Source organism: Squalius cephalus, assembly GCF_949319135.1.
Source record: "Squalius cephalus genome assembly, chromosome: 19".
NCBI lineage: Eukaryota > Metazoa > Chordata > Actinopteri > Cypriniformes > Leuciscidae > Squalius > Squalius cephalus.
In genome coordinates this window covers 36,946,984-36,972,061 of record NC_137140.1, presented here as the reverse complement: position 1 = coordinate 36,972,061, position 25,078 = coordinate 36,946,984, and the positions used below count along the sequence as shown (strand labels likewise).

The following is a 25,078-nucleotide window of genomic DNA, read 5'->3' as shown; positions in this document are numbered from 1 at the left end:
AGATTCTTGTAAAATAATATCTTTTAACGACGGTCGAGGGAGTCCGTTTGAATTTGTGTGGGTTTCATTTCGTTGAATTGAAACGAAATATATAATTAATTCAATTAAATTAATTAAATTACATAAAACCTGTTAAGGTGGGAACAGATATGAGACAAATTTAAAAACCCATTTTGATAGTAACAACTCTAAAATGAAAATACAACCCCCCCCCCCCCCCCATTTTCCACACGACGAAAAATACAAATAGATGCACCGTACATCATCTAACATGATAAAAAAAAAACTGTTTAATAATCAGCATTTACTCTAGAATGTGTGTTGTTAATTGCATATAAACAAAATCAGAAAATGTAGCTATACATAGACAGCATAAAATAATTTATCAAATAAAACAAATTGTCGGAAGGGATGAAAGAGCAGCAGCACCTCTGGAAACACCTGGAGGAGCATCAGTGTGTGTGTGTGTGTGTGTGTGTGTGTGTGTGTCGGACGCGGGTGGGCGGAGTCACGGACACACACACACACACACGGACCCTGTCCGCGCGCGCACGGCTGACACACACCTGAAGCTGCTGGAGCGACACACTGATGGAGCAGGTGAGCGGATCTCTACTCTCTAGAACTTCTGTAGAAAAGTTTATAAAGAAAGAGTTTGTATTTGAAATCATTTATTAGTGGCATAGTTTTCCTACAGTACTTTTGCACGTCTGTCACTACACCTGATGGAAGCTGCCATTGATCTATGAAGCTGTGCATGTTTTCTGTCACTCGCGTCAGTGTTTTATCATCATCATCATTATCGTCATCATCATCATCAGCAACAGATCGTTCCTCTTATCGCGAGTCTAAAGAGTGAGAAACATTTGCCTCTATTTGCATACTTTAGTCTAATTCTAACTCACCAGTTCCCTCAATCAATGAAACTAAATTAAAATGAAATTGAGTAAAACACTAATGACTCCCACTTCTGATGAACTTTATGAAAGCGTTCAGGTCCATCCATCACACTAAAACAATCGTTGCAATCTGTATTAGAAATTTGTCTAAATATTATCTAGAAAGTGACCATTTTCATGAGGATTGCAGGTTATTCCTAAAAGAGCTCAAATGTGATGATGTCACCGTGTTTCGAGGTGATTGACAGGAATCAAACATCTGTGTATTCAGGATGAAGCCGAGACTCGGGTTATTAGTGTTGTTGCTGCGGTCTGTCGTTAACACAAATGAAGAACTCTTACCCTACAGCTCTTCCTGATGAAACATCTGGCCTGTTTCCAGCTGTTCTTCGGGTTGTGGAAGAACCTGGAACAGGAATCAGACACACAGACACACACACACACACACACACACACACACAGACTCAGACACACAGACACACACACACACACACACACAGACTCAGACACACAGACGCACACACACACACACACACACACACACACACACACACACAGACTCAGACACAGACACAGACACAGACACACAGACTCACACACACAGACTCACACACGCTTTCATATAGTTCTTCTGATTCAAAGAGTTGTCAGACACAACAGCTGATGTTTATAGAGGATTACAGTACGTCTTTTCTTTGTTAGTGTCCTATTTCTGACAGGATGAATGTACAAAAGTAGCTATATGCTGTAGCTTGTGTCAAAAAATGATTTATGGTTTTATGGGGGGGGGGGGTATGGATGTGTGGTTATGACTGTAATCTGTAACAATGAGGTGAATGTTTTTTCAGGCGGTGTTTTTTATTATTGCAAGATAATGTCCGCAGAATGGTTATGAACATTAAGAGATCTGTCATGGTTTTGTTTTTCAGATTTGACTGCAGAAATAGCAATTAAGCAATTATAATTAAGAAATAGCATTGGCAAATTAAAGCATATAAAATAACAGATATGAAATAAGATATATATAAGATATAAGTATATGTATTTTTAAAGTAAGTTTTAAACACTATGTTGAAAGGAACTTTTTTCCTTGATGAGTTTAAGAAACAAATCCATTAGGCTATTGTTAAATAAAATAAAAACATTTAAAAATATATATATGAGATAAGAGATAAGAATACAATTATCAACTATAAGTATTTTAATCTAATACACAACGTTATACTGCCTTACATAGATAAATAAACCATAAAATAGTGAATAATAGTTCATATTATTTTAAATAAGATGTTAAATTATCAAGTATTAGTATTTTAATCTAATACATCAGTGATATAGGGTCATCATGCGGACGCCACAATATACTGACTTACACAGATACATAAAACATAAAAAATGTAATAATACTTCATATCGTTTGAAATAAGACGTTAAATTATCAAGTATTTTAAAGTTAGTTTTAAACATGTGTTGACGTGAACTGACCATCGGTGAAATTAGGAGGTCTTTTTGTCTCTGGTTAAAATCATAGATCCTTGAATTTCTGAGAAGAGATGTTTGCTCTCCGTTTGCTAAACTGAGAATGAAGATTGTTTCCAATCACAGGCCCTCCCCTTCCTCTCTGTGTAGTTGCTATGTATGAGCATTTGCAATTTGTTTCAGAAAACATCAAGCAATTAAAAGATAGGCCGGTCTCCTGGTGTTTTAAAATCAAAGACGCCTGTCACGTTTTCATGGACTTTCAGTTTGTTTTCATGGACTTTCAGTTTGTTTTCACCTTCATCACTGTCTTCAACTGTTTAGTTAATTATCAATATCATCATTAGTTCAGTGTCTGCACCTGTCTAGTATAATCAGTTCATTTGTAATCATCGTCATCACCTGTTCTGTTCTCTTCATCTGTGTATTTAAGTTCTCCCTTCTCACTCTTCAGTTGTTGGTCAATGTTTGTGTTAGCACTCTGTTTGTGCACTTGCACACTGTTCCGTGTATTCTTCAGTTTAAATAAATATTGAGCGTTTTGGATCTCTGCCTGGAGCCTCATCTTCTTCTACCCTGAGACGTTACAGATTGACTGACCACAAAAAGTAGAGGAAAGCTTTTAAGATGGGAATTCTCCTCACTCCGCTCACCCCAATTCACTCACTCCTCACCACCTTCCAAGACGGAAGCCTTATTGAGGATTACGCCGCTGAATTCTTGGAGCTCTCTGCTGGGGTAAGCTGGGCAGATGATGTCCTTAAGACTGTCTTTTGGTATGGACTTGATGATCATCTGCACCAGCGAGCCCCAGCAGCCACTTTTCTGGGAACCTTTGTCGCCTACCTGGATCATGTGCTGTGGTTGAGTGGTTCAGCCTTCACCGTAAGTGAAGCTGAAGAGGACATCACCACTCAACCGCAGTCATCAGCCATCTTCACCACGCCACCCATCTTCATCCCGAGCACCAGTCCAGCCGAGCCCGCACTTAACGCCAGTCCAGCCGAGCCCGCACTTAACGCCAGTCCAGCCGAGCCCGCACTTAACGCCAGTCCAGCCGAGCCCGCACTTAACGCCAGTCCAGCCGAGCCCGCACTTAACGCCAGTCCAGCCGAGCCCGCACTTAACGCCAGTCCAGCCGAGCCCGCACTTAACGCCAGTCCAGCCGAGCCCGCACTTAACGCCAGTCCAGGGTTGGTTGGGTTGGTTGGTTGGTTGGTTATGTCACGTTTTCATGGACTTTCAGTTTGTTTTCACCTTCATCACTGTCTTCAACTGTTTAGTTAATTATCAATATCATCATTAGTTCAGTGTCTGCACCTGTCTAGTATAATCAGTTCATTTGTAATCATCGTCATCACCTGTTCTGTTCTCTTCATCTGTGTATTTAAGTTCTCCCTTCTCACTCTTCAGTTGTTGGTCAATGTTTGTGTTAGCACTCTGTTTGTGCACTTGCACACTGTTCCGTGTATTCTTCAGTTTAAATAAATATTGAGTGTTTAGGATCTCTGCCTGGAGCCTCATCTTCTTCCACCCTAAGACGTTACAACGCCACTGTCTCCTATCATAAAATCTCCCATCTGAAGCATTCCTGTCTGTCAGGGAGACCCCAATATCTGACCATTCTGACTCCTCTACACTGACCAGGCTGTGAGATCTGTATAATTAGATGTTTATACCTGTGTCTTCAGGAAAGAGTCAGGGGTCAAAACAAAATGGCCAGGAAGTTACATTTTTTAAAGCCTACTCTTATCCAGTGATTGTTATAAGTTAAATCGTCCGTTCTTCCTTCCCGGGGGATCTGTCTCCCATCCTGTTGTTCTTGGAGAACGCGTGAAAGAAAGATTAAACCCAAAAATGACACCTCGATTCTGAAGCCTTTGAAGATCAGATTTCTTTTTCTAACATTTAAACTTAGAACACATCATTAGAACACCCTTTGACTTTATGAATACACATAAATGACTGCTTAATGATTTTCGTGCATTTATTTAAAGATTACATGTAATATAAACTTTCTTGAGTGTTTCTTAGAGTGACAGAGCTGTGTGTTTTTAGCTAAACTGGTGTGACAGTCACAGCGGTGGATCCATAGATATGATGGTTCTGTAACTGTATATTCTGCCTGTACACCTACACACGACCCTCACAGAAAACTTTTTCCGTTTTTTACATTTTCAAAAATATAAATATAATTTATAAGGTGTTTTGCTCATGGGACACATTTTGCTCAGGTCAAAAATACCTGAACCACACACACACACACACACACACACACACACACACACACACACACAAACACACAAGGGTTCCTAGAAGAATTCTGTATGGTAGAAATGGAGTTATTTTTACTAAACAGCATCTGCTCAAAAAACTTACAATTTAAAAGCAAAAACAGTGCTTAGTCGTCTTAGATCTTATTTATACAAAGATCCACTCCTCACTCCTCACTCCTCGACTCCTCCACTCCTCACTCCTCACTCCTCACTCCTCGACTCCTCCACTCCTCACTCCTCCACTCCTCACTCCTCACTTCTCAACTCCTCACTCCTCCACTCTTCGACTCCTCACTACTCACTCCTCCACTCCTCACTCCTCACTCCTCGACTCCTCACTCCTCACTCCTCGACTCCTCATTCCTCGACTCCTCCACTCCTCACTCCTCACTCCTCGACTCCTCGACTCCTCCACTCCTCACTCCTCGACTCCTCACTCCTCACTCCTCACTCCTCGACTCCTCACTCCTCACTCCTCACTCCTCACTCCTCACTCCTCGACTCCTCACTCCTCGACTCCTCACTCCTCACTCCTCCACTCCTCACTCCTCACTCCTCGACTCCTCGACTCCTCCACTCCTCACTCCTCGACTCCTCACTCCTCACTCCTCACTCCTCGACTCCTCACTCCTCACTCCTCCACTCCTCACTCCTCACTCCTCACTCCTCACTCCTCGACTCCTCACTCCTCGACTCCTCACTCCTCACTCCTCGACTCCTCGACTCCTCGACTCCTCACTCCTCGACTCCTCACTCCTCACTCCTCGACTCCTCGACTCCTCACTCCTCGACTCCTCACTCCTCACTCCTCGACTCCTCACTCCTCGACTCCTCACTCCTCGACTCCTCGACTCCTCGACTCCTCGACTCCTCACTCCTCGACTCCTCATTCCTCACTCCTCGACTCCTCACTCCTCGACTCCTCACTCCTCGACTCCTCACTCCTCGACTCCTCGACTCCTCCACTCCTCGACTCCTCACTCCTCACTCCTCACTCCTCGACTCCTCACTCCTCGACTCCTCACTCCTACTCCTCGACTCCTCACTCCTCACTCCTCGACTCCTCGACTCCTCATTCCTCACTCCTCGACTCCTCACTCCTCGACTCCTCACTCCTCGACTCCTCACTCCTCGACTCCTCGACTCCTCGACTCCTCCACTCCTCACTCCTCACTCCTCACTCCTCGACTCCTCACTCCTCGACTCCTCACTCCTACTCCTCGACTCCTCACTCCTCACTCCTCGACTCCTCGACTCCTCGACTCCTCCACTCCTCCACTCCTCCACTCCTCACTCCTCCACTCCTCCACTCCTCACTCCTCACTCCTCACTCCTCCACTCCTCACTCCTCCACTCCTCACTCCTCGACTCCTCACTCCTCACTCCTCGACTCCTCCACTCCTCGACTCCTCACTCCTCACTCCTCACTCCTCGACTCCTCGACTCCTCGACTCCTCACTCCTCGACTCCTCACTCCTCGACTCCTCACTCCTCACTCCTCACTCCTCGACTCCTCACTCCTCGACTCCTCATTCCTCACTCCTCACTCCTCGACTCTTCGACTCCTCGACTCCTCGACTCCTCGACTCCTCGACTCCTCGACTCCTCACTCCTCACTCCTCGACTCCTCACTCCTCACTCCTCACTCCTCGACTCCTCGACTCCTCGACTCCTCGACTCCTCATTCCTCACTCCTCGACTCCTCACTCCTCACTCCTCAATCCTCACTCCTCACTCCTCACTCCTCCACTCCTCACTCCTCGACTCCTCACTCCTCGACTCCTCACTCCTCGACTCCTCACTCCTCGACTCCTCACTTCTCGACTCCTCACTCCTCGACTCCTCATTCCTCACTCCTCGACTCCTCACTCCTCGACTCCTCACTCCTCGACTCCTCACTCCTCGACTCCTCACTCCTCGACTCCTCCACTCCTCATTTGCCGCTGGTCCCGCCCAGCTCAAATCCCTCTTCGCCGCTGGTCCTGTCCAGCTCAGAGCCCTCTTTGCCGCTGGTCCCGTCCAGCCCAGAGCCCTCTTCGCCGCTGGTTCCATCCAGCTCAAAGCCCTCTTCGCCGCTGGTCCTGTCCAGCTCAAGGCCCTCTTCATCGCTGGTCCCGTCCAGCTCAGAGCCCTCTTCGCCGCTGGTCCCGTCCAGCTCAAAGCCCTCTTCATCGCTGGTCCTGTCCAGCTCAACGCTCTCTTCATCGCTGGTCCTGTCCAGCTCAACGCCCTCTTCATCGCTGGTCCTGTCCAGCTCAATGCTCTCTTCATCGCTGGCCCCGTCCAGCTCAGAGCCCTCTTCGCCGCTGGTCCTGTCCAGCTCAGAGCCCTCTTCGCCGCTGGTCCTGTCCAGCTCAGAGCCCTCTTCGCCGCTGGTCCCGCCCAGCTCAGAGCCCACTTCATCGCTGGTCCCGCCCAGCTCAAAGCCCTCTTCGCTGCTGGTCCCGTCCAGCACAGAGCCTTCACCGCTGGTCCCGTCCAGCACAGAGCCTTCACCGCTGGTCCCATCCAGCACAGAGCCTTCACCGCTGGTCCCGTCCAACACAGAGCCTTCACCGCTGGTCCCGTCCAACACAGAGCCTTCACCGCTGGTCCCGTCCAGTACAGAGCCCTCTCCGCTCGTCCCGTCCAGTACAGAGCCCTCTCCGCTCGTCCCGTCTGCCCAGCCAGAGACTGTTCATGTCCCGGTCCCAGTTCCTGTCCCAGAGCCTGTTCCAGAGGCTTGTCTTGACGCCGTCAAGGGGGGGGGGGGCATATGTCCACCCAAGGGCCCACGGCCACCAGAAAAGTCCTCTCCGCCATGGCCGCCCGAAGGGTCTTCTCCGCCGTGGCCGCCCGAAGGGTCTTCTCCGCCGTGGCCGCCCGAAGGGTCTTCACCGCCGTGGCCACCTCCTCAGCCTGCTTCACCATGGCCACCACCTCAGCCGGGAGGGAGGGAGGGAGGGAGGGAGGGTGGGTTGGTTGGGTTGGTTGGTTGGTTGGTTATGTCACGTTTTCATGGACTTTCAGTTTGTTTTCATGGACTTTCAGTTTGTTTTCACCTTCATCACTGTCTTCAACTGTTTAGTTAATTATCAATATCATCATTAGTTCAGTGTCTGCACCTGTCTAGTATAATCAGTTCATTTGTAATCATCGTCATCACCTGTTCTGTTCTCTTCATCTGTGTATTTAAGTTCTCCCTTCTCACTCTTCAGTTGTTGGTCAATGTTTGTGTTAGCACTCTGTTTGTGCACTTGCACACTGTTCCGTGTATTCTTCAGTTTAAATAAATATTGAGTGTTTAGGATCTCTGCCTGGAGCCTCAGCTTCTTCTACCCTAAGACGTTACAACGCCACTGTCTCCTATCATAAAATCTCCCATCTGAAGCATTCCTGTCTGTCAGGGAGACCCCAATATCTGACCATTCTGACTCCTCTACACTGACCAGGCTGTGAGATCTGTATAATTAGATGTTTATACCTGTGTCTTCAGGAAAGAGTCAGGGGTCAAAACAAAATGGCCAGGAAGTTACATTTTATAAAGCCTACTCTTATCCAGTGATTGTTATAAGTTAAATCGTCCGTTCTTCCTTCCCGGGGGATCTGTCTCCCATCCTTTTGTTCTTGGAGAACGCGTGAAAGAAAGATTAAACCCAAAAATGACACCTCGATTCTGAAGCCTTTTGAAGATCAGATTTCTTTTTCTAACATTTAAACTTAGAACACATCATTAGAACACCCTTTGACTTTATGAATACACATAAATGACTGCTTAATGATTTTCGTGCATTTATTTAAAGATTACATGTAATATAAACTTTCTTGAGTGTTTCTTAGAGTGACAGAGCTGTGTGTTTTTAGCTAAACTCGTGTGACAGTCACAGCGGTGGATCCATAGATATGATGGTTCTGTAACTGTATATTCTGCCTGTACACCTACACACGACCCTCACAGAAAACTTTTTCCGTTTTTTACATTTTCAAAAATATAAATATAATTTATAAGGTGTTTTGCTCATGGGACACATTTTGCTCAGGTCAAAAATACCTGAACCACACACACACAAACACACAAGGGTTCCTAGAAGAATTCTGTATGGTAGAAATGGAGTTATTTTTACTAAACAGCATCTGCTCAAAAAACTTAGTTGAGTTGAAAAAACTTGCTTAAATTTAAAAGCAAAAACAGTGCTTAGTCGTCTTAGATCTTATTTATACAAAGATCCACTCCTCACTCCTAACTCCTCGACTCCTCACTCCTCACTCCTCGACTTCTCGACTCCTCGACTCCTCGACTCCTCACTCCTCACTCCTCACTCCTCGACTCCTCACTCCTCGACTCCTCGCTCCTCGCTCCTCGCTCCTCGCTCCTCGACTTCTCGACTCCTCGACTCCTCACTCCTCGACTCCTCGACTCCTCGACTCCTCGACTCCTCGACTCCTCGACTCCTCGACTCCTCGACTCCTCACTCCTCGACTCCTCACTCCTCACTCCTCGACTCCTCGACTCCTCGACTCCTCACTCCTCACTCCTCCACTCCTCGACTCCTCGACTCCTCGACTCCTCACTCCTCACTCCTCGACTTCTCGACTCCTCGACTCCTCACTCCTCACTCCTCACTCCTCACTCCTCGACTCCTCACTCCTCACTCCTCGACTCCTCGACTCCTCGACTCCTCACTCCTCACTCCTCGACTCCTCGACTCCTCACTCCTCACTCCTCACTCCTCGACTCCTCACTCCTCACTCCTCGACTCCTCACTCCTCGACTCCTCGACTCCTCGACTCCTCGACTCCTCACTCCTCACTCCTCACTCCTCACTCCTCACTCCTGACTCCTCGACTCCTCGACTCCTCACTCCTCACTCCTCACTCCTCGACTTCTCGACTCCTCGACTCCTCACTCCTCACTCCTCACTCCTCACTCCTGACTCCTCGACTCCTCGACTCCTCGACTCCTCACTCCTCGACTCCTCGACTCCTCGACTCCTCACTCCTCACTCCTCACTCCTCACTCCTCGACTCCTCACTCCTCACTCCTCACTCCTCACTCCTCACTCCTGACTCCTCGACTCCTCGACTCCTCGACTCCTCGACTCCTCGACTCCTCGACTCCTCACTCCTCACTCCTCACTCCTCGACTCCTCACTCCTCACTCCTCACTCCTCGACTCCTCGACTCCTCACTCCTCACTCCTCGACTCCTCACTCCTCGACTCCTCACTCCTCACTCCTCACTCCTCGACTCCTCACTCCTCGACTCCTCACTCCTCACTCCTCGACTCCTCACTCCTCACTCCTCGACTCCTCACTCCTCACTCCTCACTCCTCACTCCTCACTCCTGACTCCTCGACTCCTCGACTCCTCGACTCCTCGACTCCTCACTCCTCACTCCTCGACTCCTCGACTCCTCACTCCTCACTCCTCACTCCTCACTCCTCACTCCTCACTCCTCGACTCCTCGACTCCTCGACTCCTCGACTCCTCACTCCTCACTCCTCACTGCTGGGGAATAGAGATCCCAGCCCAGTTTCAGTTAAATTTAAGTTTGTCTAAATTAAAAGAAACAAGTTCATAGAACTCAAAACAATTAAACAATTCAACTTAATTAAAATGTGTTTTGTTTTGTGTTTTGTGAACTCAAAAGAAATGAAAGTTCTAAATACTCATAAAAGTTAATTTGATTGAACTAATTTGTATAATTTAAGTTGGCCCTACTCAACCAATTAATTATTTTGAGCGTTAGGGTTCACAGTGTATCTTTTAGAAAATCAGCACACATAAGCCTCTGTGGTCCATGATGCAGCATAAGTAAACTTTGTCTTGAGTGAATATTTAATTGTACCCGTCTTAAGGTCTTCAGAAGTCATAACTTCAGGGGTCAGTGGGGATCCTGAGAATATTTAATTTCCCTTAAAACCAAAGATTAAGCTAAAAGACACTAGTTTCCAGTGTTCCCTACCAAAATCAAATACTGTGTACAATTTTTATTACACTTTTTTGTTGTGTTCTGACACAAAGTCATTAATTGGTACTTTTTCTTTTATAAAATTTACTTTTCTTATGTCTACAAAGTTTCACTTTCAATTCATTTCCTAGCAAGTATAAAGTAAAAAATATGATAAATATGTCTGACGCAATGTTTTTAAGAAATAGCTGTTGCAATACTCCAAACAGTTCCTCACACAATGACAGCATTAAGGATGGTCAACGGCACAAAAAGCAGTGTTTTAAAATACAGATGATTTTTCTTTTGACAAACATACGTTTTAAATTATACCCGTGGGGTTTAACATCCAATAAGTAGTAATTTATGCAAAGGCGAATTAATTTAAAAAAAAACAGCAACAATACAAATAGTTTAAGTCGTCATAAACAAAACACACCCAGATCCTCCTATAGTTGTAGTAAACATTTACAATATATAAATAGATTCTGTCAGATTTGTTAGAGTGCCTGTACCACATTATTGTGAGGCAATCACATTTGAGGAATAATGTGATTTATATAATTTTTCCCCACTAGCGTATGACACCGTTTACATCTTGTTTCTTTGCACAGTTTTTAGATGAAGACTACACTTTGAGCACTGTCAAACATGTTCATATAGGAATTAATGAACAAATACAGCATAAGAAAATTACAAAAAACTTTCACTTTAAACTGCAATATTCTTTTAGGTCTGTCTACGAAGCGGTCACAAGACACATAATAGGCCCAACATGAAAAGTGAGTCTTGATGTTTTTCTGTTACACATACGACTGTTACATTTAAAACAAACCTGTCAATTAAGTTACGCATTACGAGTCAAGGTGTCGCAGACACACAATTTGTCATGTTTGTCTTCACAATTTGTGCTTCTTTAAGAAAAAAAACTCATCAGCAGAATACCAAACGATATCTGTTTCCTGTGTAATGTTAGTGAACTCGAGGTCTTCTCGTCTTCTATTTGTTCATATACGATAGTATTTACATAAATTTGCTTGATGTAATAACTTCGAATGCTGTGTATTATATCCATATCTGTGTTACACAACATATTTTCAACAGTAGACAAGCTGTTTGAGTTGAGTTTATGCATTGGTAAGTGTCAACATGTATTGAAAAGACCATTGTGTTACAGCAAAACCACTATTTGTAGAACGATATTGTAATGTATCGAGTTTTTGCCTCTGTTTTTGTTACTCGACATTATCTCAGTGTTTCTGGCTATATATGTTTATTTGTTTTTGTTAAACCGTGATCCAATTTCACACCTCAAAGAATCTTACAGATGTAATGTGTTTATTCATAATTTAGACTTCTGTTTAAAAGTCGACGTGTAGGGTTATATACAACCGGTACATTGTGTTTTAATTATACTATAGAGACAATTTAATAAACGCTTCAGGGACTGAACTTTAACATTTTAATCTTTGGTAAAAGTTAACTTAAAGTCTGCACAAAAAGAAATTCCATCCTATCTATCCTTTTCTAAGTGCATGTTATGGATCTATTGCGAACAATTCACCCGTGCATATGTTTTGACCATGTAATGTTTAATCAAAATTTTGTTGGAAAATCTAAAATATATGGTGGATTTACTTAACTTTTTACGTCAACAGGCTCTCTACGTAATTGGGTTATGTGGCATTTAATTAACATTGTTTATTTCAGTAGACTTAAGTTTATTACATAAGGTTAATTCAATGCCATTTAGTTGAATCAGGTTAACATTCTTAATTTTGTCCAAAACTATTAAGTTCAATTATCCTAAAATTTATGTCAAACAAAAATTAAAACAAATAATCCAATTGTTTAATTGATTCATTTATTTAGTGAATGCGTTCAACAATTTTACAAGTTTTTACAAATGTTATCTAATAAGAAAACTTTTACAAAATCTTCACTCCGTAAAGACTCTTAATGTTAGGCATTTGCTAGAAGACGGTTATGCTACATCCGATGCATGCCTGAAGTAGTTGTTTTTATTATTATTAAAACCACTTTAATTGTTGTTAGCACGTCCTCACCCAAGCACACGGTCTACACTTCACCACAATGGTAACCTCCAAAAACACTAACATATCAGAAACTCTTTTAAATATAAACATAAAAGAACATTAATCATTAACAAGTCACAAATTTTTTATCATGATGAAAAAAACACATAAAATAAAGTTTTATTTCAAATTTACACCCCTATCCACCCCTATATTGCTATTTTAACACAACTCATTTATGTAATCTCAACTCAAATGGATTAAGTAAAATGGTTGAAAAGAATCGTGTTGGATTAACTCCATTTACTTAAGTAAATTGAGCAAGCATCAGTGATGCGTGGGTTGATCCAAAATGAGCGGGTGCCTGCAGTCACCCGCGGTTACCCACGGTTACGAGTCATCCAAAAATATTTTTAATGATATTCGGGTCGCGGTCGGTCGGGTTGTTTGAAATAAAGATGCCAATTCAACCATTGTAATTTATATAGTACTAGACACAATTTTCTATGAACTACATAGGCCTACACTTTTATGACGCACGAGCTCAGTCTGCAGGTAGAGATGGAGGCAAGTGAAAAGGTGAAGACTGGGGAGTGGAAGCTCCGCAAATACACAAATGTTGTGCTTGTGAGAGCTTCAATATTGGGCATCCACGTGGCGAAATAGCCTAAGCCTACTAATACAAGTGGGAAATCCTTATTTACCTTTTGAATGTTGAGCGTTATTAACTTTTGAATAAATCCTGACACGGGACAAAATGCCCGATTTCCCAACACGTTGAACTGAGCAATGCCATTGTACCATTTTAATAGGCTACTTTTAAACGCATATAGCTCAGTAATGTCAGTTTTATGTATTTTCTGAGAGGGGGCGGGATTTTTGTTGGAAAAGTCGGGGGAGAGACTGGATAAACACATGCAGCATCTTAATTGTTACAAAAATGAAACGAAACAAATGAATAAATCAAGCCTTTATTACATAACACTAGGCTATATCATACAGCACCCCTAGTTCCTACGTGTATGGCCCAGTGACGCTACGATGAGCATTTACTACTTTTAAAACATGCGGGTCAGGAAGCGGGTCGGGTACAATATTTTCTCTTTTTTTTTTTGCGGCCCGAGTTGCGGGCGGGTTAGTTGAAAACGTCGGTCGGGTGCGGGTTGTTTATACATTGACCCGCGCATCACTGGCAAGCATCAAATGTTATTTTTGGTCTACTTAATGGAAACATGTTCTTTTTGGTCTACTTAATGGAAACATGTTCTTTCAACATGAAAATATTGAGTTAAGCCAAACGCAACTGTTTCAAGTCAGTTTACTTAATGCATTTGAGTTGAGATTACATAAATGAGTAGTGTTAAAATCGCAAATGCTATTATTCCCAAATCTGAATAATATTTCAAGAAATACTGTTTCTGAACGACACAATATATATTCAAAATAATATTTTTGACCAGCAGGAAATTCTTTTACAATCTTTTCTCCATTTGTCTTAAAGCTATTCCTATTAATTATTAAAGAGAGAGAGATGAACACCAGAAGATCAGAGAGATGCTGAACAATTATCACTCATTAATATCTCCTGTAATATCTCATTAATATCTCCTGCAATATCTCCTCTTCTGTAGACACTGCCGAAACTGCCGGTCCCGGATCTGAGGCTCACGCTGGACTCTTACCTGAGATCCGTGAAACACCTGGTGTCCGAGACACAGTTCGGGAAAACCAGAGCCGCGGTGGAGGCGTTCGGGAGAGCGGGAGGAGTTGGAGAGACACTGCAGGAACAGCTGAGAGAGAAGAGAGAGAACACTGACAACTGGGTACACACACACACACACACACACACACACACACACACACACACACACACACACACACTATCACACACACACACACACACACTATCACACACACACACACACACACACACACACACACTGATCTATCACACACACACACACACACACACACACACACACACACTGATCTATCACACACACATCTATTATTACAGTCGCATTAAACCTGAAGGGTCACCCGTCGCTGATCTGTGGATATTGATCGCCAGGATCATCACGGCTGATAATGTGACAGCAGCTCTTGATAAATAATAGCGCTTTATTAAAATGATGTTTGATTGTGTCTCTCTGTATCTTCAGGCCTGAAGCGGTTCAGGTTCATTAGTGCTCATTAACTGATGAACTGATGAGTGTGTGTGTGTGTGTGTGTGTGTGTGTGTGTGTGTGTGTGTGTGTGTGTGTCTCAGGTGTACGACATGTGGCTGGAGGACATGTATCTGAAGAACAGACTCGCTCTGCCAGTGAACTCCAGTCCGGCGCTGGTTTTCCCCAAACAACCCTTCAGAGACTATAGAGACTCTCTCATGTGAGTAAATAAACAGCACACGTTAATTCACACACACACAGACACACACTCTCACAACCCCCCGCCACCCACCACCACACAGACACACACACACACACACACACACACACACACACACACACACACACACACACACACACACACACACACACACACACACTCTCACAACCCCCCACCACCCACCACCACCCACCACCCACCACCCACCACCCACCACCACACAGACACACACACACACACACACACACACACAACCCCCCACCCCCCACCACCCACCACCACACAGACACACACACACACACACTCTCTCACAACCCCCCACCACCCACCACCCACCACCACACAGACACACACACACACACACCACCACACAGACACACACACACACACACACACACACACACTCTCACAACCCCCCACCACCCACCACCACACAGACACACACACACACACACACACACACACACACACACACACACTCTCACAACCCCCCGCCACCCACCACCACACAGACACACACACACACACACACACACACACACACTCTCACACACACACTCTCACAACCCCCCACCACCCACCACCACCCACCACCACACAGACACACACACACACACACACACACACACACACAACCCCCCACCACCCACCACCCACCACCACCACCACCACCACACAGACACACACACACACACACACTCTCTCACAACCCCCCACCACCCACCACCACACAGACACACACACACACACACACACACACACACACACACACTCTCACAACCCCCCACCCCCCACCACCACACTCTCACTCACAGTGGGTCAGTAATGAGTGAGTAGATGGTGGGGGTTTGAAGGGTTCGATGTCTCGCTCTGCCTGTTTGGATCTGGTGTAAATCAACAGATGTGACTCTGATGTTTGTCTCTTGTGTTTGTACAGATTTGCTGCTCGTCTCATTCTGGGTGTTTCTCAGTACAAGACTGTGGTGGACGGGTAACTCTTCACTGACTTCAGCAGAACGTGACGAGCGTGTGTGTGTCAGCAGGGTGTGACAAGTGTGTGTGTGTGTTGCAGGAAGACTCTGCTGGATGCTCATCTCTGCATGGATCAGTACCAGCGTCTCTTCAGCTCCTCCAGACGGGCCGGGCTCCAGCGGGACACACTCGTCACAGTGGACGGAGCACACGTCATCGTGTCCTGCAGGAATCAGGTGTGTGTGTGTGTTTCTGTCGTGTTACACCTGTGTTTGTTTGCTGAGATGACAGTCAAGAAAAGGCCTTAGATGGTCCTGATTCTGCCAGAATCTCTGAAGGACATCAGTCACATTCATCTGATCCAGTTAATCACGGTCCAACCGAGAGAGGCTCTTAAATTAGCAGCAGTCCATCGACACACACTCTTCAGCATCACAGCGACTCTCTCTCTGCAGACGTCCAGCTGGGCGACCGAGCGCTGCGGGCCTGAGGGTCGTTTACCTGGAAATGAGTCCCTAATGAGGTCCGGTCAGAAAACTCAATAACCCAATCAGAGAAGTGGAGCCGCGGGGAGCCGCTCTGTGTGTCACGCTGAGATCACGACTGCACTAGACCTGCAGTTTCACTGAACAAACAATAACACTGTGCTAGTTAGTTAACATCCAATAACATACAATGCTAACTGTTCTTTAATTAGCATATAGGCATCAGCATCAGCCCTTCTCCAGAGAAGTGCAGGATAAACCTGTGTCTCATTCATGTTCTCAGTTCTTCGTGCTGAACCTGACAGAAGGATCCTGCCGACTGAACGAGGCTGATCTTCAGGCTCAGCTGCAGTGGATCTACGAGCAGACTCGAGCGCAGACGGCGCAGACGCGAGCGCAGACGCAGCCGGCCGTGGGACTGCTGACCGCTGACGGACGGACGGATTGGGCTTCAGCCAGAGAACAGCTGCTCAAAGGTCCAACGCAACACTGCATGAGCCGCGTTTCCACTGTCGGGCCAAAAGCGAGCTGCTAGCGTGTGCCAGGCCAGTCGCGTTTCCACTGTCACTCCCGGGGCTTGATCGGGCCTCGTCGGGCTTCCTCGGGGCCAACGGTCAGGGTTTTTTGGCCAGCCGAATCCCTTGGTCCAAAGCGGGCCGGATTGGGCTTGAGGAGTGGTTACGAACAGAGGGGGAGTTTACCTGAGTCAGGAGACAACAGCGCCGGATGATTCCATATACCAGCTAACATCAGCATTAAAACTTTTAACATTATTTTAGCTCAAAACTCACTTTCATGTTTGAATACCCTCTGTTTGTGGATTCTGATCAGAAATATTTATACGCGATGCAAAAGACTATGCATGCTAACCATTACCATAGGAAACATGGTAAATATGACCGCTTGAAGAAATCAGACCACTCATGTAGGCTATCACAATCATGTTTTTATTTTATCTGTCAGTATGTCTAGTCTCTTTATACCGGGCTGTCTGATATCATATTTAGCTTCGCATTTGTCATAAAATAAAGCAACTCCGGTTTTTCAAGAGCTTCCTCTGTATCTCTGACTGAAAATATAACCGTATTATTTGGGAGATAGTGCTAAACCTCCTCAGGTCGTATTTTTGGAGGCATATTTGTAGAAATGATCATTCTAAATGTGATGTAAACATATGTCCTGAAGCTGTGACTACAAATAAACAGAAACAGACGCGACTGAATAAGTAGGTAAGTGTGTCCTCTTTCTTTTGAGAAATAACGGTAAACCCCTTTATTTCTGTGTGACTAATGTCCAATCTTGACAAAGTTAATTCAATATGGTCCATAATACCTGTGGTAAAACATCGATGCTTGGGTTTTAAATCTTCAAGTAAACAACAAAAAGGCCAGCAAACGGTCGCTTTTATCATGTCCGTTTTGCGATCTCGCTAGTTTCCAGTGATGTATTTTTGATTAGTTTTCAGATAAAACTTCCATTTGTTGGAAGTGATGGGTGTGTGTGACGTTATTCCAGAGAGGCGTGTTACGGGTGTGTTTTAGTGAAGCTCTGTGGAGCTTCAGGCCCGACGGTGGAAACGCAGCAGGTTTTGGGCTCGGTGCTCCAGGTCCTGTTTAAGCCCTGCTCGCACTGGCCCGACAGTGGCAACGCGGCTATGGACACGGTGGTTATAGCTAGAAACACAGTGAACTCTCAGGTTACTTTCATTGCTTTTGCTAAATTTCACAGCTAACCAGAAGGAAACTGAAACTGAAATCCAGTTTCCCATGATCCTGTGCATGACAGACATGCATTTCAACTTGTGTAAAATCTGACACACAGATGCAGTGAACAGAAAGTCAGTGGAGCTGATGGAGAGCTGCATGTGTGTCGTGTGCCTGGATGATCCCGCGGGACTCGAGCCCAGCGACGCCAACAGAGCTTCACTGATGCTGCACGGCGGAGGACAGGAGAAGAACGGGGCGAACCGCTGGTACGACAAAACCCTGCAGGTACAGCTATCACAGAGAGGACTCTAAAGCTGCTGATGTTTCAGACACTCTGGTCTGTCAGTCTAATGTTCAGAGCCAAACACTGTGACTCAAGAGTCACAACTTTGGCTTGTTTTGCAGTTGTGTTTGTTTGTTGACACACTTCCTCTCCAAAAGCTGCATGAACATCAATAGACCTGAGAAATGGAAGCATTGAGGATGTAATGGAAGTTTGTGTGTTTTGTTTCAGTTTGTGATTGGTGCCGATGGAGTGTGTGGGGTTGTGTGTGAGCACTCGGCGCTCGAGGGCATCGTTCTGGTGCAGTGTGCTGAACACGTCCTGAAACACATGTACGTCATCAACAGTCAACCAGATCATTTACTAACTCTAGATCTGTAACTCAAGAAGGAAGTGGAGAAGTTTGAGAAGATTCTCTTTTGACTTTCTTCTATTTATTTCTAATTATGTTTAAAGGTCCCGTTCTTCGTGATCCCATGTTTCAAACTTTAGTTAGTGTGTAATGTTACTGTTAGAGCATAAATAATATCTGTATAATTATAAAGCTCAAAGTTCAATGCCAAGCGAGATATTTTATTTAACAGAAGTCGCCTACATCGAACGGCCCGTTTGGACTACATCCCTCTACTTCCTTCTTTAATGACGTCACTAGAACCGTTTCTTGACTAACCTCCGCCCACAGGAATGCTTCCTCAACTCTACCGAAATTTGTTTATGTACTTGCGCACTTCTTATAACTTACTGTGTTTACTCAGCTCTTACGGTGATTTTCTGAAGTAAAACTGACGCTTCATCTTTTGTGTGATGTACAATAAACTTTATTAAACTCATCAGTATATGCTTGATCATCATTCAGACAGCAGACTTGTAGGCTATTAATAAATAATGGATACATACAAGCAGATGACAAATACGTTATAATAACCGTAATTAAACTACTAAACTATACCTGTTTCATCTCTATACAGCACTCTGACTCTGTAGGCATTATTGTCCGACTTGAACTGAACACCGTTACTGAGAGTTTCTGATATTATCATCATTCCGTGAGATGAAATTGTCCTGAGAGACTGAGCGCGAGCTCGTGAGGCTCCGCCCCCTGTGTCGGCATCAGCAGCTCATTTGCATTTAAAGGGCACACACTAAAACAGAGCGTTTTTCTGAGCCCCAAAAAATGACAATTTAAACATGCTGTAAAAAATGATCTGTTGGGTATTTTGAGCTGAAACTTCACATACACACTCTGGGGACATCAGAGACTTATTTTACATCTTGTGAAAAGGGGCATAATACGGGACCTTTAAAACATGTTTCAGCCAGGTGATGCAACAACAACTTAAATGAATTAACTCATTCATGAAAGGTTATGAATGAACTCTCTCTCTTCCCTGCAGATGGAGCAGCTCCTGTAAGCCGATCTCCGGTCGGAGTGTGTCTGAACTTCCTCATCCACGCAGATTAGTGTGGAAATGTTCCGCTGGGATCCAGAGTGCGCTGGCCTCCGCCGCTGATCACCTGCAGAGGTGAGGAAAACACACATACACACACACACACGCACACCCGTGGAAAGAGATTATCGAAGACTCAAGCAGTTTATAAAATCTCAAGCATCAGCACTGGTTTGATTGACACTGGTTCTTCACTCCCCTCTAGACTTGTGAGGAATCTGGACATGAATGTTTTCACATTCACGGCTCACGGGAAGGAGTTGATCAAGCAGCAGAAGATGAGTCCTGACGCGTACATACAGCTGGCTCTACAGCTGGCCTTCTACAGGTACAGATGCTCCTGTTTACCTCTCTCTGCTGGACTGTCCCAACCTCGTCTCACTGTGTGTGTGTGCAGATCTCACAGAAGGCCCGTCTCCACCTACGAGAGCGCTTCTCTCCGCCGCTTCCGACAGGGACGCGTGGACAACATCCGCTCGGCGACTCCCGAGGCGCTGGCGTTCGCCAAGGCAATGACGGACGGCAGAACATCCAACCAGGTCACACATGTTTCCTTCTGTTACAGCATCGTCTCTCCTTTACTTTCTGCCATAAACAGAACAAAATCTGGCATTAAACTCACACTTCATTCCAGGACACCGAGAAGATGGAGAAACTGCGAGCGGCTGTAGAATCTCAGACAAAAATCACAGCTCTGGTGAGTTACTACTTGAGTTACTTGTTTGCTAAAGTAACTCAGATAATTCGATGTTAATATAAAAGCAAAGTGTATTGTGATGCCGTAAGTGGCGGTCGCTCGCCCGCAGGCCGTCGCAGGGATGGGGACGGACAATCACTTAATAGGACTAAGAGAAATGGCCAAAGAGATGAAAATGGAGATGCCAGACATTTTCTCTGATGAAACGTACCACATCAGTAACCATTTCATCCTGTCAACCAGTCAGGTAAGAGCAGTACACTATATAAACACAACACAATACAACTTTAGTGTTGCCCATAATCGAAACAGTCTTTGTCCTATAACAGTCCCGTATGAACAAAACATATTTGATGTGAGAATGAGCCACTGACTGATCAAAATCAAGCGTTTCAGGTGTTTTTGGGGGCTTGGGAAATGTTGTAATATACAGTGCATCTGTATTCACAATTTGTTGTTACAGCCTTATTCCAAAATGGATTAAATTCATTATTTTCCTCAAAATTCTACAAACAATACCCCATAATGACAACGTGAAAGAAGTTTATTTGAAATCTTCGCAAAAAATAAAAAATAAAAAACGGGAAAAAATCACATGTCCTTAAGTATTCACAGCCTTTGCTCAATATTTGGCACCAATTACAGCCTCAAGTCTTTTTGAGTATGATGTTGCAAGCTTGGCACACCTATTTTTGGGCAGTTTCTGCCATTAAAAACCTCTCAAGCTGCATCAGGTTGGATGGGGAGCGTCGGTGCACAGCCATTTTCAGATCTCTCCAGAGATGCTCAATCGGTTTCGAGTCTGGGCTCTGGCTGGGCCACTCATGGACAATCCTAGAGTTGTCCCGTAGCCAGTTCTTTGTTATCTTGGCTGTGTGCTGAGGGTCGTTGTCCTGTTGGAAGATGAACCGTCGCCCCAGTCTGAGGTCCAGAGCAGGTTTTCATCAAGGATGTCTCTGTGCATTCATCTTTCCCTCGTTCCTGACGAGTCTCCCAGTTCCTCATCTTTCCCTCGACCCTAACTAGTCTCCCAGTTCCTCATATTTCCCTCGATTCTGACTAGTCTCCCAGTTCCTCATCTTTCCCTCGATTCTGACTAGTCTCCCAGTTCCTCATCTTTCTCTCGATCCTAACTAGTCTCCCAGTTCCTCATATTTCCCTCGATTCTGACTAGTCTCCCAGTTCCTCATATTTCCCTCGATTCTGACTAGTCTCCCAGTTCCTCATATTTCCCTCGATTCTGACTAGTCTCCTAGTTCCTCATATTTCCCTCGATCCTGACGAGTCTCCCAGTTCCTCATCTTTCTCTCGATCCTGACGAGTCTCCCAGTTCCTCATCTTTCCCTCGATCCGGACGAGTCTCCCAGTTCCTCATCTTTCACTCGATCCGGACGAGTCTCCCAGTTCCTCATCTTTCTCTCGATCCTGCCGAGTCTCCCAGTTCCTCATCTTTCCCTCGATCCTAACTAGTCTCCCAGTTCCTCATATTTCCCTCGATTCTGACTAGTCTCCCAGTTCCTCATATTTCCCTCGATCCTGACGAGTCTCCCAGTTCCTCATCTTTCTCTCGATCCTGACGAGTCTCCCAGTTCCTCATCTTTCTCTCGATCCTAACTAGTCTCCCAGTTCCTCATATTTCCCTCGATTCTGACTAGTCTCCCAGTTCCTCATATTTCCCTCGATCCTGACGAGTCTCCCAGTTCCTCATCTTTCTCTCGATCCTGACGAGTCTCCCAGTTCCTCATCTTTCCCTCGATCCTGACGACTCTCCCAGTTCCTCATCTTTCTCTCGATCCGGACGAGTCTCCCAGTTTCTCATCTTTCTCTCGATCCTGCCGAGTCTCCCAGTCCCTGCTGCTGTTAAACACCCCCACAGCAGATGCTGCTTCACTGTAGGGATGGTATTGTCCAGGTGATGAGTGGTGCCTGCTTTCCTCCAGACATGACGCTTGCCATTCAGGCCAAAGAGTTCAATCTTTGTTTCATCAGACCAAAGAATGTTGTTTCTCATGATCTGAGAGTCCTTCAGATGCCTTTTGGCAAACTCCAGGCGAGCTGTCATGTGCCTTTTACTGAGGAGTGGCTTCCATCTGATTGGTGCAGTGCTGCAGAGATGGTTGTTCTTCTGGAAGGTTCTCCTCTCTCCACAGAGAAACGCTGGAGCTCTGTCAGAGTGACCATCGTTTTCTGGGTCTCCTCCCTGACTGAGGCCCTTCTCCCCCGATCGCTCAGCTCTAGGAAGAGTCCTGGTGGTTCCACACTTCTTCCATTTACGGATGATGGAGGCCACTGTGCTCATGGGGACCTTCAACGCTGCAGAAATGTGTCTGTACCCTTCCCCAGATCTGTGCCTCAATACAATTCTGTCACAGAGGTCTATAGACAATTCCTTGGACTTCATGGCTTGGTTTGTGCTCTGACATTATATAGACAGTTGTGTACCTTTCCAAATCATGTCCAATCATTTGAATTTACCACAGGTGGACTCCAATCCAGTTGTAGAAACCCATCTCAAGGATGATCAGTGGAAACTGGATGAACCTGAGCTCAATTTTGAGTGTCATGGCAAAGGCATGTACTTATGTACATGTGATTTTTTCGTTTTTTATTTTTAATAAATTTGCAAAGATTTCAAAAGAACTTCTTTCACGTTGTCATTATGGGGTATTGTTTTTAGAATTTTAAGGAAAATAATTAATTCAATCCATTTTGGAATACGGCTGTAACATAACAAAATGTGGAAAAAGTGAAGCACTGTGAATACTTTCCGGATGCACTGTATACAGTATATATATATACTGTGTATATATATATATATATATATATATATATATATATTAGGGGTGTAACGGTTCACAAAATTCACAGTTCGGTTCAATACGATACACTTGTGTCACGGTTCGGTACGTTTTTGATACAGCAATAAGAAAGAAATGCCAGAGAAATTTCCTTGATTTAATTTTTTTTAATTTTTTTTTTATTAAAAATATCATAAAGAATGGTATTTTTTTACTTTGAGCAATTCTAGAGCTATAATTTACTCTTCTTAGGAGCATATAAAACAAAACAGCTCCTTGGAAAAAATGAAATGTAATATTGTAGTAGTTATAAACAAAGGTTTATTTTAGTTCAGATTAACATTTGAGGGCAGTAATTGTATTCATAATGTCAAAATAAAACCAACGTAATGTTACTTGAAGGCATTATGCCTACTATTCCTGCCAAACTTCCATGGTTGCAGTTAGTGTTACTACAGTAAATCCATGGTGAATGTTGCTGATCTGTGGACACTGGATAGCATCACTGGACTGCATCATTAATGGCACAATGTTTCTTCCTGGTTTCCACCTCAGCGCTATTTGATCCGTTAATAACGGAGAAATGTGAATGTTTCTCACTAGATCTCGCAGCGATGTTATTACTTCTGTGGCGAATTCAAATGCTTTCTTTACTGGATCTCTTATTAGTGCTGTGTAGTAACAGTGTCGCATGATCACGATCGGCTCGCGCTGCACTGGTCCAAACTGATAAACGGTCCTACCACACAATACCACACAATAACGAGCAGTTTCGTTCCGCTTGCATTACATTTGCCATTTGATGTTGGGCAATGTTGTGGTCGCGCCAGCATCTCTTACATTATGAGCGCGCTTGCCACATGCAACGCACCTACATTTGAAACAACGAAATTTTGGTCGGCAGGAAAAATGGTCCAACGAACCGTTCGGTTTGAAAATGCGTACCGAAAACCGAACCGAAACCGAAAGCCTCGTACCGAACGGTTCAATACGAATACATGTATATACATGTATGTAATACACACATATATATGTGCTGTATGATGTTTGTTCCTCCAGGTTCCCACAACAGAGGAGATGTTTTGTTGCTATGGTCCAGTGGTTGCCGACGGTTACGGCGTGTGCTACAACCCGAAGGCCGACCGCATGCTGTTCTGTGTGTCCAGTTTCAGCGAGAGCACAGAAACATGTTCAGGGCTGTTGGTGCGCGAGCTGGACGCCGGGCTGAGGGACATGATGCACCTGTGCATGAAACACAGCGACCGCAGACAACAGGGTCAGACCGTCTGAGACGTCAGTGAAGAACAACAACGTCAGCGTGTCATTCAGGAAAGATTGATTCAGAGCAGATTCACACTGATAAACAGGAGAATAGCAGCTGTAGTAAAACTCAAAAAACAGCACTTTGCTTGATGACTGTAATTTGAGTAATATTCTCTCACTCTAACCCTAACCCTGACCCATACCTCCTCGGGGGTCTCTCACTCTAACACTGACCCATACCTCCCCGGGGGTCTCTAACTCTAACTCTGTCCATACCTCCCCGGGGGTCTCTCACTCTAACTCTCTGTCCATACCTCCCCGGGGGTCTCTCACTCTAACCCTGACCCATACCTCCTCGGGGGTCTCTCACTCTAACACTGACCCATACCTCCCCAGGGGTCTCTAACTCTAACTCTAAC

The 25,078-nt window shown here is 44.9% G+C and overlaps 1 protein-coding gene across 1 annotated transcript; it reads left to right on the top strand.

Annotated features, from left to right (window-relative positions):
* Positions 1-577: 577 nt before the first annotated feature.
* Positions 578-24,864, top strand: chatb (choline O-acetyltransferase b). Its single transcript, XM_079850919.1, has 14 exons — positions 578-600; positions 14,251-14,442; positions 14,889-15,007; positions 15,945-15,998; positions 16,080-16,215; positions 16,748-16,940; positions 18,286-18,455; positions 18,685-18,785; positions 19,848-19,976; positions 20,107-20,229; positions 20,299-20,440; positions 20,536-20,598; positions 20,708-20,845; positions 24,456-24,864. Exons 1-14 carry the CDS (start codon positions 592-594, stop codon positions 24,684-24,686), a joined length of 1,800 nt encoding a protein of 599 aa, XP_079707045.1. The 5' UTR covers positions 578-591; the 3' UTR covers positions 24,687-24,864.
* Positions 24,865-25,078: the final 214 nt, after the last annotated feature.

Excerpts from the sequence above, each read along its gene's own strand:
- chatb (XM_079850919.1), top strand. Across the intron at positions 20,230-20,298 it reads CTACAGCTGGCCTTCTACAG|ATCTCACAGAAGGCCCGTCT; the intron begins GTACAGATGCTC and ends GTGTGTGTGCAG. Across the intron at positions 20,846-24,455 it reads TCATCCTGTCAACCAGTCAG|GTTCCCACAACAGAGGAGAT; the intron begins GTAAGAGCAGTA and ends TTGTTCCTCCAG.